Genomic DNA, 20219 nt, shown 5'->3' on the forward strand with positions numbered 1-20219 from the left:
TCATAAATGTCCGTAAGTTCTCATTTGACTTTACAAAAATAGAGACTGTATTTCATAAATGATGCATCATAGGCACAGCTGACAAAAAAAGACACCCCAATGATTTATGTGCCATTTCTGTGTGAAAGTGCTGGGATAGAGGAACTCTCCTTCACCTGTCCTGAGGTTTCCCTCCTAGTTCTTCTCCACTTGCACAAATTCCACCCCAGAGAATCCTTTCTGAATGGTGAGCTCAGAAGGAGAAACAAGGCACATGAGGTCAGTCCTTCTCTCTTCCTTTTGGAAGCCAGAAGTCCCCAGGGAGCATGAGGTTTCCTCTGCTCTTGTTCCCCTAAATGCTGGCCCCTCACAATTACCTGGGACTAGGTAAGACTGTTGAATACTGAGTTCAGTACTAGGAAGTTCACTTGCCTATAGATGTAAGCCACATTCTCCACCATAACTTTATAAGTAACAGAGATGATATTTTGGTCTCTCAAATGCCCTACTCTTTTATCTTTTTTAAAGATTTTATTTATTTTTTCATGAGAGACAGAGAGAGAGGCAGAGACACAGGCAGAGGAAGAAATAGGCTCTCTGCGGGGAGCCCAATGTGGGACTTGATCTCAGGACCCCAGGATCACAACCTGAGTTGAAGGCAAACGTTCAATCACTGAACTACTCAGGAGTTCCTCTACTCTTTTATCTTATTTCTCAATTGATATGGAACTCAGCTAAGGGAAAAAGAGTGCTATTTATTCGGTCTCTCAAAGACCTTAAAATCTGGTACTACTCCCAAATTGGGGAGTAAAATGCATGTGGAATTCCTTAAGGCTTCTATTGGGGCAGGACTTTGGGCTTTTAGTGAAGGAGCAACATGTTTCAATCTTGTAAAAGTTTACATTAGGCCATGTGTCATACATCAGCTTTACACTATTGAGGCCAAATTTATTTATTTATTTATTTATTTATTTATTTATTTATTTATTTATATTGATTTATTTATTTATGATAGACAGAGAGAGAGGCAGAGACACAGGAGGAGGGAGAAGCAGGCTCCATGCTGGGAGCCCAACATGGGACTCAATCCTGGGACTCCAGGATCGCGCCCTGGGCCAAAGGCAGGCACTAAACCGCTGAACCACCCAGGGATCCCCTGAGGCCAAATTTAGAAGTTTAAAAACCACAGGCCACACTGTATTTTGACACTAGTGATGACTGTAGTTATGGTAACTTTGTCTTCAGATAAGTGGCTGTTTCTATAAAGACTAAATACACCAGGCACACAAGCCTTAGCAAAGGGGCTTTGCTGGTGATAGGCAAAGAAAGAAGCCACAGTCAGTTGTGGTGGTGGTGGTGGCAGCAGTCGTGGTGATGGTACTGAAAGCTCATCTAAATGTCAGCTGTGTAAGTGGCCTCAGCATACATCGGCCACTCTGGCCTAGCAAGCAAATGCCAGCTATGCTGGCCTCAGCAAAGGGAATAGGGCATTAGCAGGCTTGGTTGGCTTCAAAGTACAGAAGGCTGCTGCCTGACCTTGAATTATGCAGGCACAGCTTTTCCTAAGCAGGCATGGCTGAGGCAAAGATTAGACTTTAGGGAAAAGAGACTTTCTTCATACAGGCCTTTTAGATATTAATGAGCAGAACAATTATTTGCTGCACATAAGCTGCACGGCAGCGGAATTTCAAACAGCCCATGTGCTACAAAACCAGTGAAGTTCTATGTTTAAATTGTTTGTGCTCGGCTTACACAGGCAATCCAAAGGGGAAATAGAAATTAAAGAGGTTTTTCATTATACTCAGAAGGCAGGGAACTTCTAGAGAAAGGTACAGAACTTGGTAACTGGGGTGACCACTATTATAAATTCCTCAATATTGCAAAAAGAACTTCAAGTATTAATCTTCAAAGCAGAAGACAGTGGACATTGGTCGGGCTTTTCGCAGGTATAGTAAAGGCCCAGTTCCAAATTTAACCTCCTGCTGGCAGATTTTTCCAAATTGGGTGAAGTGTCCAAGTCACAGATTCTGTACACTGGCATGGCTAACTGGGTAACTTGGAGAGGCTCAAACCAAGAGAACCTCACGCATCTTCCCTTTCTCAGACAGCAACGTGGCAAGACCAAGTTCAGCATTCTGAGAACATAATTTTATCAGAAATTACTGCTCATGGGCAGGAGATAGACTTATTTCTGAATTTGGTTGCTTCTGAATCTGGTGGCTGTGGGAACAGTGCTGAGCCAAAACAATTTTGTTTAGCTTTGGAATTCATAGAATTTATATACTGTTCTAATCCATTTTAGGATTTCCTGGGACAAAATCTATTTTGCCCATCAATTCTGCCCAAGAGAATACCCGAGAGAAGAGTGGGTAGCAGTGGAGGGTTGTCTTTTTGAAAGTGGAGCAGGACCCCCTCTGCCCTAGAAGGGAGGGACACACCAGACATGACCTGGCTTACTATCTAAGACCAGATACTAGGAGAAAAGAGCCATTGTGTTAATGGAGGAAAACTTGCCATCTCAATGCTTCCCTCCATGTGGGGTGATATCCTTTTGCTGTTATTGGCCTTATATCCCTACGCATGCTGTCAGGGTGAAGTGACTGTCCAGTCAGTGAATTTGGAAGGGGAAACTGATACTGTATTATTAGTTTCAAATTTAATTTCTATCAATGCAGTCCATACCCCATTTGAAAGCCCTTCCCCTCACCACCAATCCACATCTCCATCCTTTTGATATCCAGTCATTTTTTATTTCTAAAAATCTTTCCTGATCAACACCATATAGTCTGCCTACTTACTATATATGTCATATCGTACCTATTTTTCTATTTGTCCTTTCTTTAATTTGTCCTCATTTTTTTGTGTGTGGTTTTGGAATTATTGATACCTTTTTTAGGTGTTTCTTGAAAAAACCTTGACGACATTCTTATGAAACCCTGGCTTATAGTCGTGTCTAAGGGTCTAAGTGAATTTTACTGCCCTCTGACAAAATGAGAGGAGAACAAAGTAGTAATGCAAAAGTATATGGTTGAGCTAGGGGTTCCACTTGGGAAGTGACAAAGGGGCCAGTGTATCGGTGCTAAGAGAGTGATGAAAAAGTCAAGGCAAAGTCCACTTATGTGAAAATTCCCCAGAGGGGGTGAACAAGTGGTAATAAAGCTGTCAAAGATGACGTGACAACACAAGCATTTGATTTCTGCTTCAACACATGATTTCACCTCAGAGCTGTCACCAGCTTGCCATATGTAGTAAGTGACCAACAGTCTTGACGTGGCAGTGCTTCAGCACAGGGGACAGGACTCAACAAATGTTAATGACAAACAGGAATAAAACCATACATTGTACAGTATCCATGCTAGGTCTTCTCTAAAAGTTGGCAAATAGGGGATCCCTGGGTGGTGCAGCGGTTTGGCGCCTGCTTTGGTCCAGGGCGCGATCCTGGAGACCTGGGATCGAATCCCACATTGGGCTCCCAGTGCATGGAGCCTGCTTCTCCCTCTGCCTATGTCTCTGCCTCTCTCTCTCTCTCTCTGTGACTATCATAAATAAATAAATTTAAAATAAAATAAAATAAAAGTTGGCAAATATATTAATATTTTCAAATATATTTAATATTCTCAAAGCTCTCCAGGACCTAACCCTAAGGTGTCACTCTGGCGTCACCAGCCAGACCTCTTTTTCTCTTTGTTCCAGTCATAATGAACAGCTTCATTACAGCTTCACAAATATGCCAGATTATTTCAGGTTTCCACGTTTTTGTTCATACTACTCCTTCTGACTTTCCCTCCCCTGGTACCACCAGAGAACACCCTACTCTCATCATTCAAGACTCAGTTTTTATTTTTTTATTTTATTTTATTTATTTTATTTTATTTTATTTTATCTTATTTTATTTATTTATTTATTTATTTATTTATTTATTTTTTATTTATTTTTTTTTTTTTAAGACTCAGCTTTTAAAAAGTCTGTGGGCAGCCCCGGTGGCGCAGCGGTTTAGCGCCGCCTGCAGCCTAGGGCATGATCCTGGAGACCCTGGATCGAGTCCCACATCGGGCTCTCTGCATGAGAGCCCTGGATTGAGTCCCACATCGGGCTCTCTGCCTGCTTCTCCCTCTGCCTGTGTCTCTGCCTCTCTGTGTCTCTATGAATAAATAAATAAAAAATCGTAAAAAAAAAAATAAAAAAATAAAAAGTCTGTCCTAATCCATCTCCAGGCAGAACTGGTGATTCCTTCCTCAGTGTCCCCAGTGGGTCTAGTCTGAATTTGATTGTAACACTCTACTGGCTTTACTTGCTTACACAGATGCCTCCCTTATGACACTGTCAACTCTTTGACACCAGACACTATATCTCATTAATTTCTGTCTTCACAGTTTACTTAAAACTGTATACCAGGGATTTAATAGAAAGTCAATATTTCTACATAGGAATGACCGGATTAATCAACTAAAGTCCTTTTTTATTTAAATTGCAATAGATATCAAGTCAATAGGTATTTCCTGGGTCCCTCCCACACACCAGACAGTGTTCAGCCAGAGTGCTGTAGTACAAAGAGCTTTGGCTTTGAAGGAGCAGAGTCATTCATAATTCTTTGTCAGTTATTAGCTGTTGTAATCTTGGGCACTTAATGTTCTAATCTTCATTATTTTCATCCATAAAACTGGTCAGGAGGAGGTGTTACAAGGATTAGATGAAATAACATATGCATAGCACCCAGGAAGATGTCCAGGAGCAGACAATAGGCACTAAAAAACCCAGTTAGTTCCTTGCCAAGAAGTCTCAAAGGGTTTAAAGACTAATAAAGGAGACAGAGACAAATAAATAACTCTAATGCAAAATACCAAATGCTTTATTACAGTCATAGTAACAGGTGCACCTAGAATACAGATGAGAAAGAAATTCTGTCCCGCAGCCTGGGTGGCTCAGTGGTTTAGCGCCGCCTTCAGCCCAGGATGTGATCTTGGAGACCAGGAATCGAGTCCCAGGTCGGGGTCCCTGCATGGAGCCTGCTTCTCCCTCTGCCCGTGTCTCTGCCTCTCTCTCTCTCTCTCTCTCTCTCTCTCTGTGTGTGTCTCTCATGAATAAATAAATAAAATCTTTAAAAAAAATTTTTGCCAAAGTGGCCTGGGAGAGGGGACCACAGGAAAGATATGAGAAAGAGGAGTGGATAGCTACATTCTTCTCCCCTCTTCCAAACTCCAAGTGGAGAAAAAAGCATCAACCATGCCACAAAGCCACGATAAAGAACTATACATTTGGGAAATAGAAAATGGCCTGGTAGGGCTTTTACAACAGATAGGGCACACTAGAAAAGCAGTCAGAAACACTGACTGGAATTAGGTTCTCAAGCAATTTGTAGGATGGCATCTGCAGCAACTGAGAGCCGTGAGAGCTATTTGAGCAAAGGAGTGACAATGAGTAAATACATCATTTCGAAAGTTAGTCCTGGCAGTAACATGGACTACAGACTGGAGTAAGGACAGACTAGAGGCAGAGAAGCTGGGAACACGCTCACAGAAAACTGTGGAATTGCTAAATCCTAATAACAAATTCTAGCTTTATAAAAGGATGAGGCACCAAATGTCACTTGATCATCTGGATTGATGTGCATTTTAAAGGGACCCACTGAAGTAGAAATGCAAAGAGCTAATATGACGGCCAGCTTAAATACACTGTGGAAGAACTCAGGAAAAGGAGCAGTAATATCAAAATGCCCTTTTCTTCTTTTTAAGATGAAGATTCTCCCATTTCATTGCCAATACACACTGGATTGAAATTTTTAAAACTTACCTTTGACAGTATCCTGGGGCAACACAAGCCCGTGAAGATGAGTCTAGACTACATTCAGTGCAAAAAACCCAAAATCCTGAAAGAAAGAAAAATCACAGTGAGCTACATGCTCATAGCAAGATGCCATGGGGAGGGGCGGGGTACAGGTCTGAATTAGGCAGCCTGGTACAAAGCCAGGCTCTTCCATCTACCAGCTATTGATGCTTGGGCCAGTGGCCAGCCTCCCGAGCCTCAGCCTCCTCATTCAACATTGAGAACAACAACAGCACCTTCTTCATAAGGCTCTTTGGAAGTTAAAATAGAATATGTATAAAACAGTATAGGGCAGGGCACCAACCACATGCTCAATAAAGGTGAGTGGTCAGTCATTAAGAATGTGAACTAAGGGATGTCTGGGGACTGAGTCAGTTGAGTGTCTGCCTCTTCATTTCAGCTCAGGTCATGATCTCAGGGTTGTGAGATCCAGTCCCATGTCAGGCTCCATGCTCAGTGTCAGGTCTGCTTAAGAGTCTCATTCTCGGGATCCCTGGGTGGCGCAGCGGTTTGGCGCCTGCCTTTGGCCCAGGGCGCGATCCTGGAGACCCAGGATCGAATCCCACATCAGGCTCCCGGTGCATGGAGCCTGCTTCTCCCTCTGCCTGTGTCTCTGCCTCTCTCTCTCTCTCTCTGTGACTATCATAAATAAATAAAAATTAAAAAAAAAAATTAAAAAAAAAAAAAAGAGTCTCATTCTCTCCCTCTCCCTTCCCAAGCTCTCAGTCTTTTTCTCTTTCTCTCTCTCTCTCTCAGAATGAATGAATGAATAAATAAATAAATAAATAAATAAATAAATAAATAAATAAAATCTTTAAAGAAGGGGGGGAGAGAAAGAGAGAGAGAGAGTGTGCAGTCTTTGGGGGCACCTGGCTTGCTGGTTCAGTGGGTGGAGTGTACAACTCTTAATCTCAGGGTTGCGGATTTAAGCCCCATGTTGGGTGTAGAGATTGCTTCAAAATAAAATCTTTTAAAAAAACCCAAATGATGTGAACTGAAATATCTTCTAAAGAATCACTAAAACCCATATTAAACCTTTATTATTGGTTTTGCCTTATTTGTTCTACCAGAAAAGTGCCAAGTTGACTTCTCCATTTCACACGAGAATGTCTCATAATCACTTCAAATTCAATGCATACCAATCAGGACTCTATCTCCTGCCCAAGCCTCATTCTCCTGACTCCACTGTCTTTTTTTTTAATATTTATTTATTTATTATTTATGATAGACATAGAGAGAGAGAGAGAGGCAGAGACACAGGAGGAGAAGCAGGCTCCATGCCAGGAGCCTGACGTGGGACTCGATCCCAGGACTCCAGGATCGCACCCTGGGCCAAAGGCAGGTGCTAAACCGCTGAGCCACCCAGGGATCCCCCTAACTCCACTGTCTTATAAAAGGCACCATCCTCTGCCCAGTTGCTTGGGTCTGAACCTCGAGTTCATCCTGGATTTCTCAACCTACCCCAGGCCTCTCATTGCCCCATCAGTAATCCTTCATTTCTGATTCACAGCATGTAAATTCTTCATTTCTACTGCCATTATCATTCCTCGCTTATGGAGGTCTCTTAACTAGTCTCCTGCCTCTACTCTCGCTCCTCCCTAGTCTGTTCCCAAATAATGGCTGGAATGGCCTCTTCAAAATCAAATCAGATGATAGCAAGGTGTTAACAGATGCAGTGAAAATTGTATTTATTTCATGATGGAATGTCTCTCTCTTTATATATATGAAATACATACTTACAAATGTCAACGTACAGATATACAAAAATATATGAAGTGAAAGCCACTTAATGTTAGACATTTAGAGGTCCTAAGCCAGTTCTTTCATTTTACAATGGCAAAAACAAATGCCAGAAGGAGATTCTGCTCAAGGTTGGGCTTCTGTGTGTGTATACAAAAGTGGTTAAAACAATGCTGGACAAGCCCTACAACAACTCACCTGTGATTAGCGTATGCACTGCTGTCAGAAAGCCTGTCACTACTTGGAAGTCAGGCCCTTAGTTTCACAATCAACTTAATGTTTCTTTTTTTTTTAATATTTTATTTATTTACTCATGAGACACACACACACACACACACACACACACACAGAAAGAGGCAGAGACACAGGCAGAGGCAGGCTCCACGTAGGGAGCCCGACGTGGGACTCGATCCCAGGTCTCCAGGATCATGCCCCAGGCCGAAGGCAGCACCTAACCTCTGAGCCACCCCGGACTGCCATCACAATCAACTTAATGTTTCTAAGAAAGCACATTTCGTTCTCCACGGCTGCAGATTATGAGTTATAGCTTTTGTTCTATATCATGTCTTAGTATTTGAGAGGGTGCTTCAGGGAATCTTGAAAGCCCCTTGCTGCCCTCTTACTATCAACCCCTCTCCCTTTGCTTATTTTTTAACAGTGCTGGAATATATAAGTCTCAGATGGAATTGTACCACGATGATAATTAGTAATACTTTAATTATTATCCCTATCCTCCCACTATACACACCATTGTCCCAGCAATCTTTCTTTCTAAAAAGCAAATGTGACCTCTGAGTAGTCGCTGCTAAGATTCAGTCAATAACTATACATTACCTTTAGGGTAAAAATTCAAGATCTCTCTAGCCCCATCATCACTTCATATCCTTCTCATGGGGATTGTGTGTGGTTTCCTTGCCCATAATACATGCACTGCTATCTGTTGAGGGCCCTTTGCCCATTTTGTCTACTGCTCTTGTAAGATCTGCCTCAGGAATTAGCTTCTGAAAGTTTTCTGTACCTTCCTTGGCTGCACTAAGTGTCCCTCCTCTGAGATATACCATATAATATTGGTAATATCTGAGGGTCTACTTTCTACACATGACAGGAGCTTCTTGACAACAAGGGCTCTCTATGTCTTACACATCTTAGAATTTGTATCAAGCAGGAGTTAAATAACCATAAGCTGAACCAAACCCTGACATATTCCCGGTAACTCAGTACTTCAGTATGGAGCCTTCCCCATTAAATGGCACCAGGGAAACCTAAAGAAGCTGGCTGGGACTTCCCAGATGGGTCTGGCCCTCATGCAGGATGTGAGCTATGTGGTTATGTGTGACCCTCAGTACCTGAGAGAAGGAGTCAATTCTTTCATTTTATGTCACCTGCAGATTATCAAGAGAACAATCCTGACTAATTTTCAGTTCTCTATTCTGATTAGTTTCTGCCCAGGTTAAACATGACTTCTCTAGACTTACCAGTTGTCTAAATTCTGTACCAACTTCATAAAGTAGCCCATCATCACATATCTTGTTAACAGACAAGCTTAGAAGGACACAGTGCCCAGCTCAGTCCTTTGCCTACTTGGCAGAGCTCAGATGCTTGCCTGTGTTCAGTGAGAAGAAAAGTAGTCGAAGCAGAGGAGGGGCAGGCGAGGGAAACTGAGCAATTTCCAAGCACTCTGGAAACCAGTTTTTACAGAACAGCCTCCCTACTTTCTCTGCAGGGCTGTGAACCTCTGTTATCAGATGCACTTGTACTCAAGATAAACCTAGTATTTGATTCTAAAATCAACATTTGGAATTATCTAGTTGAAGTTATCTACAGCACTATTTGCCTTCTAAGGTATGAGTAATGGCAAATTCCTTCAAAACGTCATTTTGAAATGTTCTGAACTACACTATAATCCTACCATCTGATTGTATATAGCCATGGCAGTAAACTAGCATTCCAGCTTTCTGAATTGACAGCATTCCAGTTTTCTCTGTTCTCTTGCAGAGTAACCAGACTGGGCTTGAGATTCACACACAGTTGGGAAGGTTTCATGGGTCTTGGACTAAATCACTACTACGCCCTGCTAAAAAATTGCAAGTAGGCCTCCAGAGCTCCTCCAAACCAGTACCTAACCTAACTCATGGTATATAATCAGAACTACCTCTTTCCTAGGGAATATGGCAAGTCGAAAGAATGACATATCCAATAAATTATATTCACTTTACTAGTATCACCTCTAATATGGCATAGTTTTAATTTTCAAACTTGATTATTCAGCCTAATTCTTTTAGGTTTAATTTTAATTGTCATTTTAAAAAATTCAAGTGATACAGATAAGGCCCTTGATCGTGGTCCGTTCTCCCCCTACGCTCACCCAGGACTCACCATTGTTATCAGTTTAATTTCCAGGTATAATTCTGGGATGGAGACTATTAAGAATACACAGTTCAGGGGCACTTGGGTAGCTTAGTTGGTTGAGTGTCTGACTCTCAGTTTTGGTTTAGGTCACAATCTCGGGGTTGTGGATCAAGCCCTGTGTCAGGCTCCACACTCAGTGGGGAATCTGCTTGGGTCTCGGTCTCTCCCCCTCTTCCCCCGCCCCGCCCCGTACTTCCCACCTTGCTCATGCATGCTCCCTCTCTAAAATAATAAATCTTAAAAAAAATAAAAAATAAAAAATAAACAGTTCATCCTTGAACAACATGGGTTTGAACTGTGTGGGCTCATTTCTATGTAGATTTTTCACAGGACAGTTCTATAAATGTATTTTTTCCTTATGATTTCTTAAAAACATTTTCTTTTCTTTTCTCTAGCTTACTTTCTTTTAAGAATACAGTATATAGGGCAGCCTGGGTGGCTCAGCGGTTTAGCGCCATCTTCAGCCCAGGGCGTGATCCTGGAGACCTGGGATCGAGTCCCACATCGGGCTCCCTGCATGGAGCCTGCTTCTCCCTCTGCCTGTGTCTCTGCCTCTCTCTCTCTCTCTCTCTCTCTCTCTGTGTCTCTCATGAATAAATAAATAAAATATTTTTAAAAAAAGAATACAGTATATAATACATGTAAAATACAAAATATGTGTTAATTAACTGCTTGTATTATCGTTAAGGCTTTCAGTCAAAAACAGTCTATTAGTAGTTAAGTTTGAGGGAATCCAAAGTTATACACAGATTTTAGACAGCACAGAGGGTCAGGTACTCCTAACTTTAAACTTTTAAATGAGTCACACGTAATATTGAAAGCCCTGATTGCCTATGTCATTGGCAACTGGCCTAACTTCAAGCAAGATGTCCAGAAGAGGCATCTTAAGTGAAGCAGCAGATGTGTGAGGGTGGAGCAAAACACCAGCAAGGGAGCTGGGAAGGCCTTTTCAGGAGACGAGCATGGATGCCAGAACAATCAGGGCAGAGCAGAGGGTACTACACAACTAGCTCTGTAAACAGGGCACCCAGTCCAAGTAGGCAAGAAGGAACCTATTTAATTAACACAAATGATATCGAAAGTTCAAGCAGAACAGGTGGAGGTAACTTTGCTACAGGCAGATGGGTTTATTTAACTGCCAATACACAAGCGTTATGATTGTTCCAAGATCTGGAAATGTTACCTGTGCAGTTTCAGGTCATCTCTACTTAAGTTCAGTGCTTTGGAAGTTCTGTAAAATGTCCCAGTCTGCACATTCCTAAAACCATCCCCTTTAATCCTAAAATCTCCTCCAATTTTGTGCCCTCCCTCCCCTTTCCTCTCCTAGTCAAGTTTCTTCGAAAGGAAACTTATATTTGTGGTCACAACGCCCTTACCTCTCTCATTCACTTTTTAACCATTGCAATTTGAGATCTTTCCTTCTCAATCCCGTTATCAAATACGATGGGTATTATTCAATTGTTTTGTTTTAACCTCTCTTTTGTATTTAAAAATTAGAATAACCTGAAAGTCTTATCATTTGGGTGCTCTTTTCCTATCTTGATATCAAGGATACTGTAGATCCAGGGGCACCTGGCTGGCTCAGTCTATGGACCATGAGACTCTTGATCTCAGGGTTGTGAGTTTAAGCCCCACGTTGGATGTAGAGATTACTGACACGTAAAATCTTAAAAAATAAAAATTAAAAAAAAAGACACTGCAGATCCAGTCATTGAGCCAAGGGTACCTTGTTTTAGTTGCTGGTCTCTGAGCTGTGTCTGGGTTCTCCTATCTCCCTGGGTTGGAGCCAGCCAAGGCCTTTGTCAACATTGTTGATTTTCAGATTCACAAATGAGCAGAATGGTGCTGGGTGAGGAGCTGCTGCTTCTGTACATGGGGGACCAGGGGACATGGGTTGTGGTAAGGAAACCAAACTCAACTCCTGGCTTCAAGGATTGAGCCTAGTTCTGATGCCCAAACTGTCATGGATCATGTCTAGTCCCTTTATCCCACAGAAGGGGCCAAGTTCATTATGTGTGATACCTTAGACCATTTCTTTGCAGACTCTTACTGGAGAATCTTTCTCTGCTTATCCTTAATTCATTACTGGTATGTTCCTTGGGAGTTACATCCTTCCTTTCCTCTTTTTATTATACACACGTCTTTATCTTCTCCCATAGATTCAACTACCATCTATGTCTTGATGACTCTCAAATCTCTCTAGTACTGACCTTTCTTACAATCTTCAAAGCCTTCTGTAAACTGCCTAAAGTCAATGTGCTTCACTTCCTGTTCCACAGGTCCCTAAGATGTAACACATCTAAAACTAAATAATCTTTCCTCCTTCTGCCTCACTTGGGAATACTATCATCCACTCAAATAAAAAATCTGGCACCATCATCAACATCTTCCTCTCATCAAACTCTGTCCATTCTAATCCCCAAATATTTCGGCATGTACTTTCTTCCCCATTCCTACTGCCACTGCTTTAGTTCTGGCAGTTTCTCACTAAATTTATTCCGTTTTTTTTTTTTTTAAGATTTTATTTTTTTATTCATGAGAGACACAGAGTGAGAGGCAGAGACACAGGCAGAGGAAGAAGCAGGCTCCACGACCTGAGCCAAAGGCAGACACTCAACCACTGAGCCACCCAGGTGCCTTCCTACTGTTTTTTTTTTCCACTGGTTTTCTTACCCTCAAGCCCCTCCCACCCCCATTGCCATCAGAATTGCCTTTATAAAGTACAATTCCACACAGCCTCTGCAATGTCTCTCACATATCTTCAAGATAAAATCCATTTTTCACTACATGGTATACAAGGTCCGGTACCTGTTCACCTCTCAGCTTCATCTCACAAAATCACATTGCTTTCAGTTTTCCTTGAACATCACATGGCTTCATGCGCCAGGGACTTTGTATATGCTGTTTCTACTTGGGCTGGCTTCCTACTCATAGGGCAAATTTCTTCCCCACCTTCAAGATGCAGGTATAGGGAAACCTTTTCTACGAAGTCTTTCTTGATGCCTCTCTCTTGCTTCAGGTGGGGTGCTTCCTCTGAGTTTGTGACTATACTTGGTATAATATATATATAATATATATATATATATAATATATATATATTATATATATATACTGAAGGTAGGGTCTAAGTCTTATTTACTATTCTTTATTTATTTATAAGATTTTACTTATTTATTTGAGAGAGAGAGAGAATGCACACAAGCAGGAGAAGGGGCAGAGAGAGAGAGGGAGAAGCAGACTCCCCACTAAGCAGGGAGCCCAACATGGGGCTCAATCATGACCTGAGCCAAAAGCAGATGCTTAACCAACTGAGCTACCCAGGAGCCCCTGTATCATCATCATTTAGAACAACGCTAGTGCAAAGGACATTTTGATAAACTCTTACGGAATGAACAGACATTTCTGGGAAAAAAACAGTAAATTCAGTACAACGTTCTTAGCTTATTCAAAGGATGCTGTTTATCAGTTATGATAGTATATCCAGGCAGTATAGACTCTATGCATGCATGTATTCATTCATTGAGCAACTGAGCCACCTGCCAGGTATCCTGCTCCGTTCTAAGGAACACCATGGTAAAGTAATGCTAGCCTCTCAGGGCAGAGTGCTATGTGCGTGGGACCCACAAACTTCCAGGGAGAAGCTGTGAAGCAAACTTTGGGACTGATAGCAGGTCCCCGCAAAAAGATGTTACATTTATTCATGTATCTTCTAAGGCAGGGACTGTTGCCTAAGAAAAACAAACTCAGTGTGAAGCAGGGATTAAGATAAAGGTATGTACTAATTTTTAGCTACCTATTCAGTTTGGTCAACTAACTCATGCCTTCTGGCTTAGTCCAGGATAACCTGTCAATTCTTTAACAGGAAGGGCTTCAGAAAGTACCTTCTGAAGACCCAAACACAAGCACAAACCACTTGGAGGTGGGGGTGGGGATGGTAGGGAATGATGACTGCTGGCTACTGAAACCGCAGAGTCAACTGGGACAGCTTTACTGAATGCTTACCAAGCACCCAGCGTGATGCTCGCGTTTTCAGAACAAGGGCCTATGGCCAGGTTTTACTGCCATTGTTGGTCACGTAAGAATGAAACAGATTAACATATTCAGCTTTTGTACCCAATTTATTGATGACCCATGACCAAAAAGCTTTTATTTTTTAATTTTTTTTCCAAAGAGCTTTTATTCTTTTTCCGTATTGTATATAGTTTTATGTAGGCTTTTTAAAATCAAATAGCTATTTCCAGAGGCACCTGAGGGCTCAATGGTTGAGTGTCTGCCTTCAGCTCAGGTTGTGATCCCAGAGTCCTGGGATTGAGTCCTGCAACAGGCTCCCTACAGGGAGCCTGCTTCTCCCTCTGCCTATGTCTCTGTCTCTCTCTCTGTCTCTCATGAATAAACAAAGTCTTTTTTAAAAAATAGCTATTTCCATTTAAGTTGCAAAATTTTAAGTGCATATTCGTTTGCCAGTAAAACCAGCAAGTTAGGGAAATTTTAATATTTATATTGAAGATAATATTAATTGAATAATCATTAACCAATAACCAGTATTTACGCTGTACTCAGCAATGTACCTCATGGATACCTCAAAAAACTCTCATTTAACAGATGATCCCTGTCCTCAGAGGTCTTTAACCATTGATAAGGAGAAGAAAATCAGCACAGCAAGCAATTCCCCAAAAACTAAAAAACACTAAGCTTTGTGGCACAGAAGTCTGGACAGTGCAGTCTGGGCTAGGCTAGACAAGCAGGTGGCCTTCAGAGGGAAACTAGGATTCCAATAGAATTGACAGGACTTAAAGCAGTGATTCTCAAATGTTTTAGTCAGGCCCTCTTTACAATTCTTAAAAATTATTAAGGATCACAATAAGCTTTTGTTTATGTGGGTTATAATGATCAATATTTAACCACACTAAAAACTAAAGGTATGAAAAATTTAAGTGATTTATTCATAAATATCCATTTAAAAATATCAATACACCATTACATTTTTATTTTATTTTATATGTTACATTTTTATTCTATTTTACATGTTAACATTTTTAAATTAAAAACAATACTTAAAGAATAAAAATTTTGAGAAATGTGCCATTTTACATTTCTGCAAATATATTTAATGTCTGGCTTATATGAGACAGCAGCTATGTTCTCGTATCTGCTTTTGCATTCAGTCTTTTGCAGTATCATATGTCATGAAGCCTCTGGAAAACTCCACAGCACACTCGTGAGAGAATGAGTTTAAAAGGCATGTATATGTCAGTATTATTAAAATAGTTGTGACCTCATGGACACCTGAAAGGGTCTGGATGGGGAGTGGGAAGGATCCTTCAATCACACTTTGAGTAAGTACCAATTTTAAAAGAGAAAGAAAATGGTATAAGGGTGCAAGCAGGAAGGAAGAGTGTGGCTCCGGAGCCATAACTTCCACATACGCAATGCTCACTCCTAACATCTTGACTACAACCAAGCTCACCTCCTTCACTGTGAATCTCAGAGACAGAAACAGGCAGGTGGGGTTCTGCATGACAGAGGGACAAGGAGCTTATCCCTCACTCTCCGAGGTGTGTGTGTGTGCGTGTGTGCACACGCGCACGCGCGGGAGAGGCTCTACTTCCCCCAGCAACATTCCCTGGAGGCCACGTCAGGTTTTCCTCTCTAGCGCCCACACTGTGCTCTCCTCCTGGAAGCTGTAAATGGCTTGTAAGAAACTGCCTTGCCATGGCTTCCCGAGGCTGTGTTTACTAACTGCAAAATCATCTCACTGCTACAGTCGCAAATTCTTCAGACATTTCTTGATCTGGCTGTCTTAAAAAGCAAATTTAACATCAGCCACGTAGCCAGTTTTTTCCTGCCAATAATCATGTGAGTTTGCGATTCTGTTCCTGTGCATCTTGTGCACTGTAAAAACAGTTCCTGGAGCATCATATGTCATGGATCTAGTTGCCATAAACTGAAAACATTTTCTTCATATTTTGTGGCACAAACTAAAACCATTCTGGATGTGGTTTGCATACAGTCCATCTCTGGCCAAAAACGAGGTTTAAATATATGGACAGAGAGAGAAAAGGGGGGTGGTCATTACCATGGTAAAACTATCATCAAAGTCAACGTTTGATAGTATATATTTTTTAATTTAAATTTTTGCTATGATTAATGTTCTAAAATTATCCTGCAGTAGGTACAATTGTTCATTTTATGTAGCAAGCTTTAAGTTATCTCAAAGTATTTTATACCTGAGAGAAGCACAGATGAAACAGAAGTTTTGATCTCTCAGAAAAAATAACATGAAAACAATCACGAAAAAAAAAAAAAGAAAACAAACACGAATCAATGTAGTTTTTCAGTCTTTTTTATTATTACTTTTTTTTAGCAAACATATTTCTTAAGGCCCCGTACAGACCAGAATAGATCATTTTTAAGTCAAAGTGAAACTAAAACTTTAAAAGATTTCTGCTTCTGAGAATGGCAAACGAGGTAATTCAGACTAGCCATCCTGCTGAGGAAAGCCAGAAAATCTGAACAAAACATAAAAAAATAAAAAAAAATAAAAAAAAAATAAAAAAAAACATAAAAAAATATCTTGGAGGCAGGGCATTAAGAAGTTAATTAAGAGTTGTCACAAAAATCAATTCCAGGACAACTCTATAACTCAATACAAAAAATAAATAATAAAGCTGTTAGAAGTTATACAGGATAATGTTTTCATGACCTAAGGGTGTGGAAGGATTTCTGAAACATCACACAAGAAAAGCATCTATTATTAAAAAAACAGATAGGGCAGCCCTGGTGGCACAGCGGTTTAGCGCCGCCTGCAGCCCAGGGCATGATCCTGGAGACCCTGGATCGAGTCCCACGTCAGGCTCTCTGCATGGAGCCTGCTTCTCCCTCTGCCTGTGTCTCTCTCTCTCTCTGTGTCTCTCATGAATAAATAAATAAAATCTTAAAAAAAAAAAAAGAAAAAGAAAATGGGTAGAAGACTAGATAAGGAATGTCACCAAACAAATAAAAACAAAAAACTACATTATCTAAATGCCCAACAAAACATACGAACAGGTATCTAGCCTCGATAGGAAGTAAGAGAAATACAAAATAGTACCATAATAAAAAATACAAAGGAAAATCATGATGATGTGTCATTATGTACCAGAATGGCTAAACATTTACTTATTTATTTGTTATTATTTTTAAAGATTTTATTTTTAAGTAATCTCTATACCCAAGGTGGGGCTCAAAACTCACAACCCCGAGATCAAGAGTCACATGGTGGGGCAGCCCTGGTGGCGCAGCGGTTTAGCGCCGCCTGCAGCCCAGGGCGTGATCCTGGAGACCTGGGATCGAGTCCCACATCGGGCTCTCTGTGTGGTGCCTGCTTCTCCCTATGCCTGTGTCTCTGCCTCTCTCTCTCTCTCTATGAATAAATAAAATAAAATCTTAAAAAAAAAAAAAAGTCACATGGTCCACCAACAGAGCAAGCCAGGCACCCTATGACTGGCTAAAAATTACAAAGTCTCATAATAACAAGTGTTGCCAAGGATATGGAACAACAGGAACTCCCATACACTGATTGTGTGAATATAAATTGTTATATCTACTTTGGAATACAATTCATCATTATTCTTCTCTATGATCCAGTAACTCTATTCCCAGGTATATACCCAGTGGAATTCATTTGCATGTGTACCCAAAAAATACAAAAATCTTCAGACTAGCACTATCCATAATAGCCCTCCACTGGGAACAATCCAAATAACCTCAGTAGTAGGATGGATAAGTATTTTCTAGCATATTCATGCAACGGAATACCATACAGCAATGAAAATGAAGAACAACAGCCACACACAATAACATGGATGAATCTTGCAAACATAATGACCAGATACAAAAGGATATGTGGCATGTGACTCTGTTCAAAATCAGTTAAAACTATAATATTTAGAGGTACACAGATGGTAAAAGGAAAAAAGAAAGGAAAGAAATCAGAAGAGCGGTTACCTTAGGTGGGAAATAAGGACTGTGATTGGCAAAAGTCACTGATGGAGCTGCTGCATCCCTGTAATGTCTTACTTCTTGACCTCAGAATAAATTATTATTTAAAAATGAATAATTCATTAAGTTTTACATTTGTATTCTAGGCACTTTTCTGGCTGTGTGATATATTTCACAATAAACAAGAATGAATGCAAACAGAACTAATACAAAGAGAAAAGTGGTATCTTTTGTATACCCTTAAAAATTCTCTTATAGACCCAAGTTCCTTGGAAGGCACCCCAGCCCTTCATTACCAAAGCCTTGTCTTCCTAGCCTCATCTCTTGCCACCCACCTTTTGTTTACAGGCAGTCTGCCATACTCACTCTCAACCAGGTGCATCCTTTACATTTACTCATGATATTTCTCTTTCTGGAAAACCATGTAGACACACCCCAATCACCCCTCTGCCAGACTAAGTACAAACTGTCAATCAAGACACAGCCTGGGTATCATCTCTCGTGAGAAACATTTTTAAGAGACACAGATTCTACTGCCTGGTTCAAATTCTAGATCTGCCATTTATAAGTTCTGTGACCTTGGTCAAGTTACCAAACTTCAGTTTTATGGTTTCCAATCTGTAAAATAGAATAAAAATATTATCTGTCTCACTGCGTAGCTTGAGGATTAAATGAGTAAATATTTGCAAATGCTTGGAACATGCCTGGTACAGAGTAAGCACTAAGTACTAGATATTATTACTTAACGTTAATGAGGTATTAGCTACTACGATTATCATCAATATTTCTGGTATTCTCCTCCCTATACCCTGAAGCCCCTCCACATTATATACTCTTCCTTTCAGCTCCCATGGCTCAATATTAGTTTATTTTATTGTAGATGGCCCCCTATGGACAGTTAATTCCTTAAGAGCATGGACTAAATCTTTTACTCCTCAATCCCTAACATCTAGCATAGCGCCTTGCAATGTAGTAGATGCTCAGTGAATATCTGTGGAATGACTAAACCACCAAGACTTCAATCTGGTAGCTTTTTTTTTTTTTTTTTAAGATTTTATTCATTCATTCATGAGAGACACAGAGAGAGAGGCAGAGATACAGGCAGAGGGAGAAGCAGGCTCCATGCAGGGAGCCCAATATGGGACTCGATCCCAGGTCTCCAGGATCATGCCCTGGGCTGAAGGTGGCGCCAAACTGCTGAGCCACCCCGGCTGCCCTCAATCTGGTATTTATACCACACATAAAAAGTAGTTCTTTCATGCTGAAAGGTACCCTACCCTTGTGTATGATGCCACAAACTGGAAGCAGTCTTGACAGATTCCTACAGCAATCACCTCAAAATATGGGTGTACACTCCCGGTAGCAATACATGAGGGGCATATAATGATACTTGCCCTACCTACCTCCTGTGAGTAGCAAATGATAGCTATGAAAATATATATATTTTAAGTGTGGTGCTCTATTATATGAAGTTTAATTGCCTTAATAAAACAACAGGATTGTTGTTGAGTTGCAAGTCTGGAAAGGGCTTTAGGGAGTAATAAGGAATTAATGTGATGTAAAAATGCAATCTCAAACAGCCTGAGATAAGATCTGTATTTTTAAAATAAATATTAAATATTTATTTTTAATAATAACCTGCATATATTGCAGTAATAATTAATATATTCTATAATAAAATTTCCCCCAATTTTCTCAATTGGTTATTAATGATTTAGGTAATATCGAAACAAACATTTGCCTATGTGAATGTTCAGAGCAGCATTATTCATAATAGCCAAAAGGTGGAAACAACAAAAATATCCATCAGTTGGCAAATGGATCAACACTGTGGTACATCCACCCAGTGGAAAACTACTCAGCAGCAAAAAGGTACAGGCTACTGATACCAACTACGGTGCGGTGAACCTCGAAAACATGAAGCCCAGTGAGAGAAGCCATTCACAACAGATCTCATGTTGTATGATTCCACTCACATGAAACGTCCAGAAAAGTCAAATCTAGAGACAGAGAGTAAATGTGTGGTTGCCAGAGGCTGGGAGTGGGAACAATGGACAACAAATGGGGATGAAGGGTCTCTCTGGGCTGATGGAAATGTCCTAAAATGACGTTGTGGTTATAATTACACAATGGGGTAAATTTACTAAAAATGTTTTCACCTAAAATAGATGAATTTTATAGTATACCTCAAGAAAGGTGTTGGGTTTTTTTTGTTTTTGTTTTTTTTAAAGATTACTTATTTACTTATTCATGAGAGACACACAGAGAGAGGCAGAGACACAGGCACA

The 20219-nt window shown here is 40.6% G+C and overlaps 1 protein-coding gene across 12 annotated transcripts in view; it reads right to left on the reverse strand.

Annotated features, from left to right (window-relative positions):
* TNRC6B (trinucleotide repeat containing adaptor 6B) overlaps nt 1-20219 on the reverse strand; it is a 243984-nt gene that overhangs the window by 172486 nt on the left and 51279 nt on the right. For all 12 annotated transcript variants that reach the window (XM_072843849.1, XM_072843852.1, XM_072843848.1 and 9 more), the window contains one exon: nt 5770-5845. In XM_072843849.1, coding sequence (XP_072699950.1) covers nt 5770-5845 — 76 coding nt within the window. The remainder of the gene's footprint in view (nt 1-5769; nt 5846-20219) is intronic.

The sequence above is a fragment of the Canis lupus genome, chromosome 11 (genome assembly GCF_048164855.1).
Source record: "Canis lupus baileyi chromosome 11, mCanLup2.hap1, whole genome shotgun sequence".
Classification (NCBI taxonomy): Eukaryota; Metazoa; Chordata; class Mammalia; order Carnivora; family Canidae; genus Canis; species Canis lupus.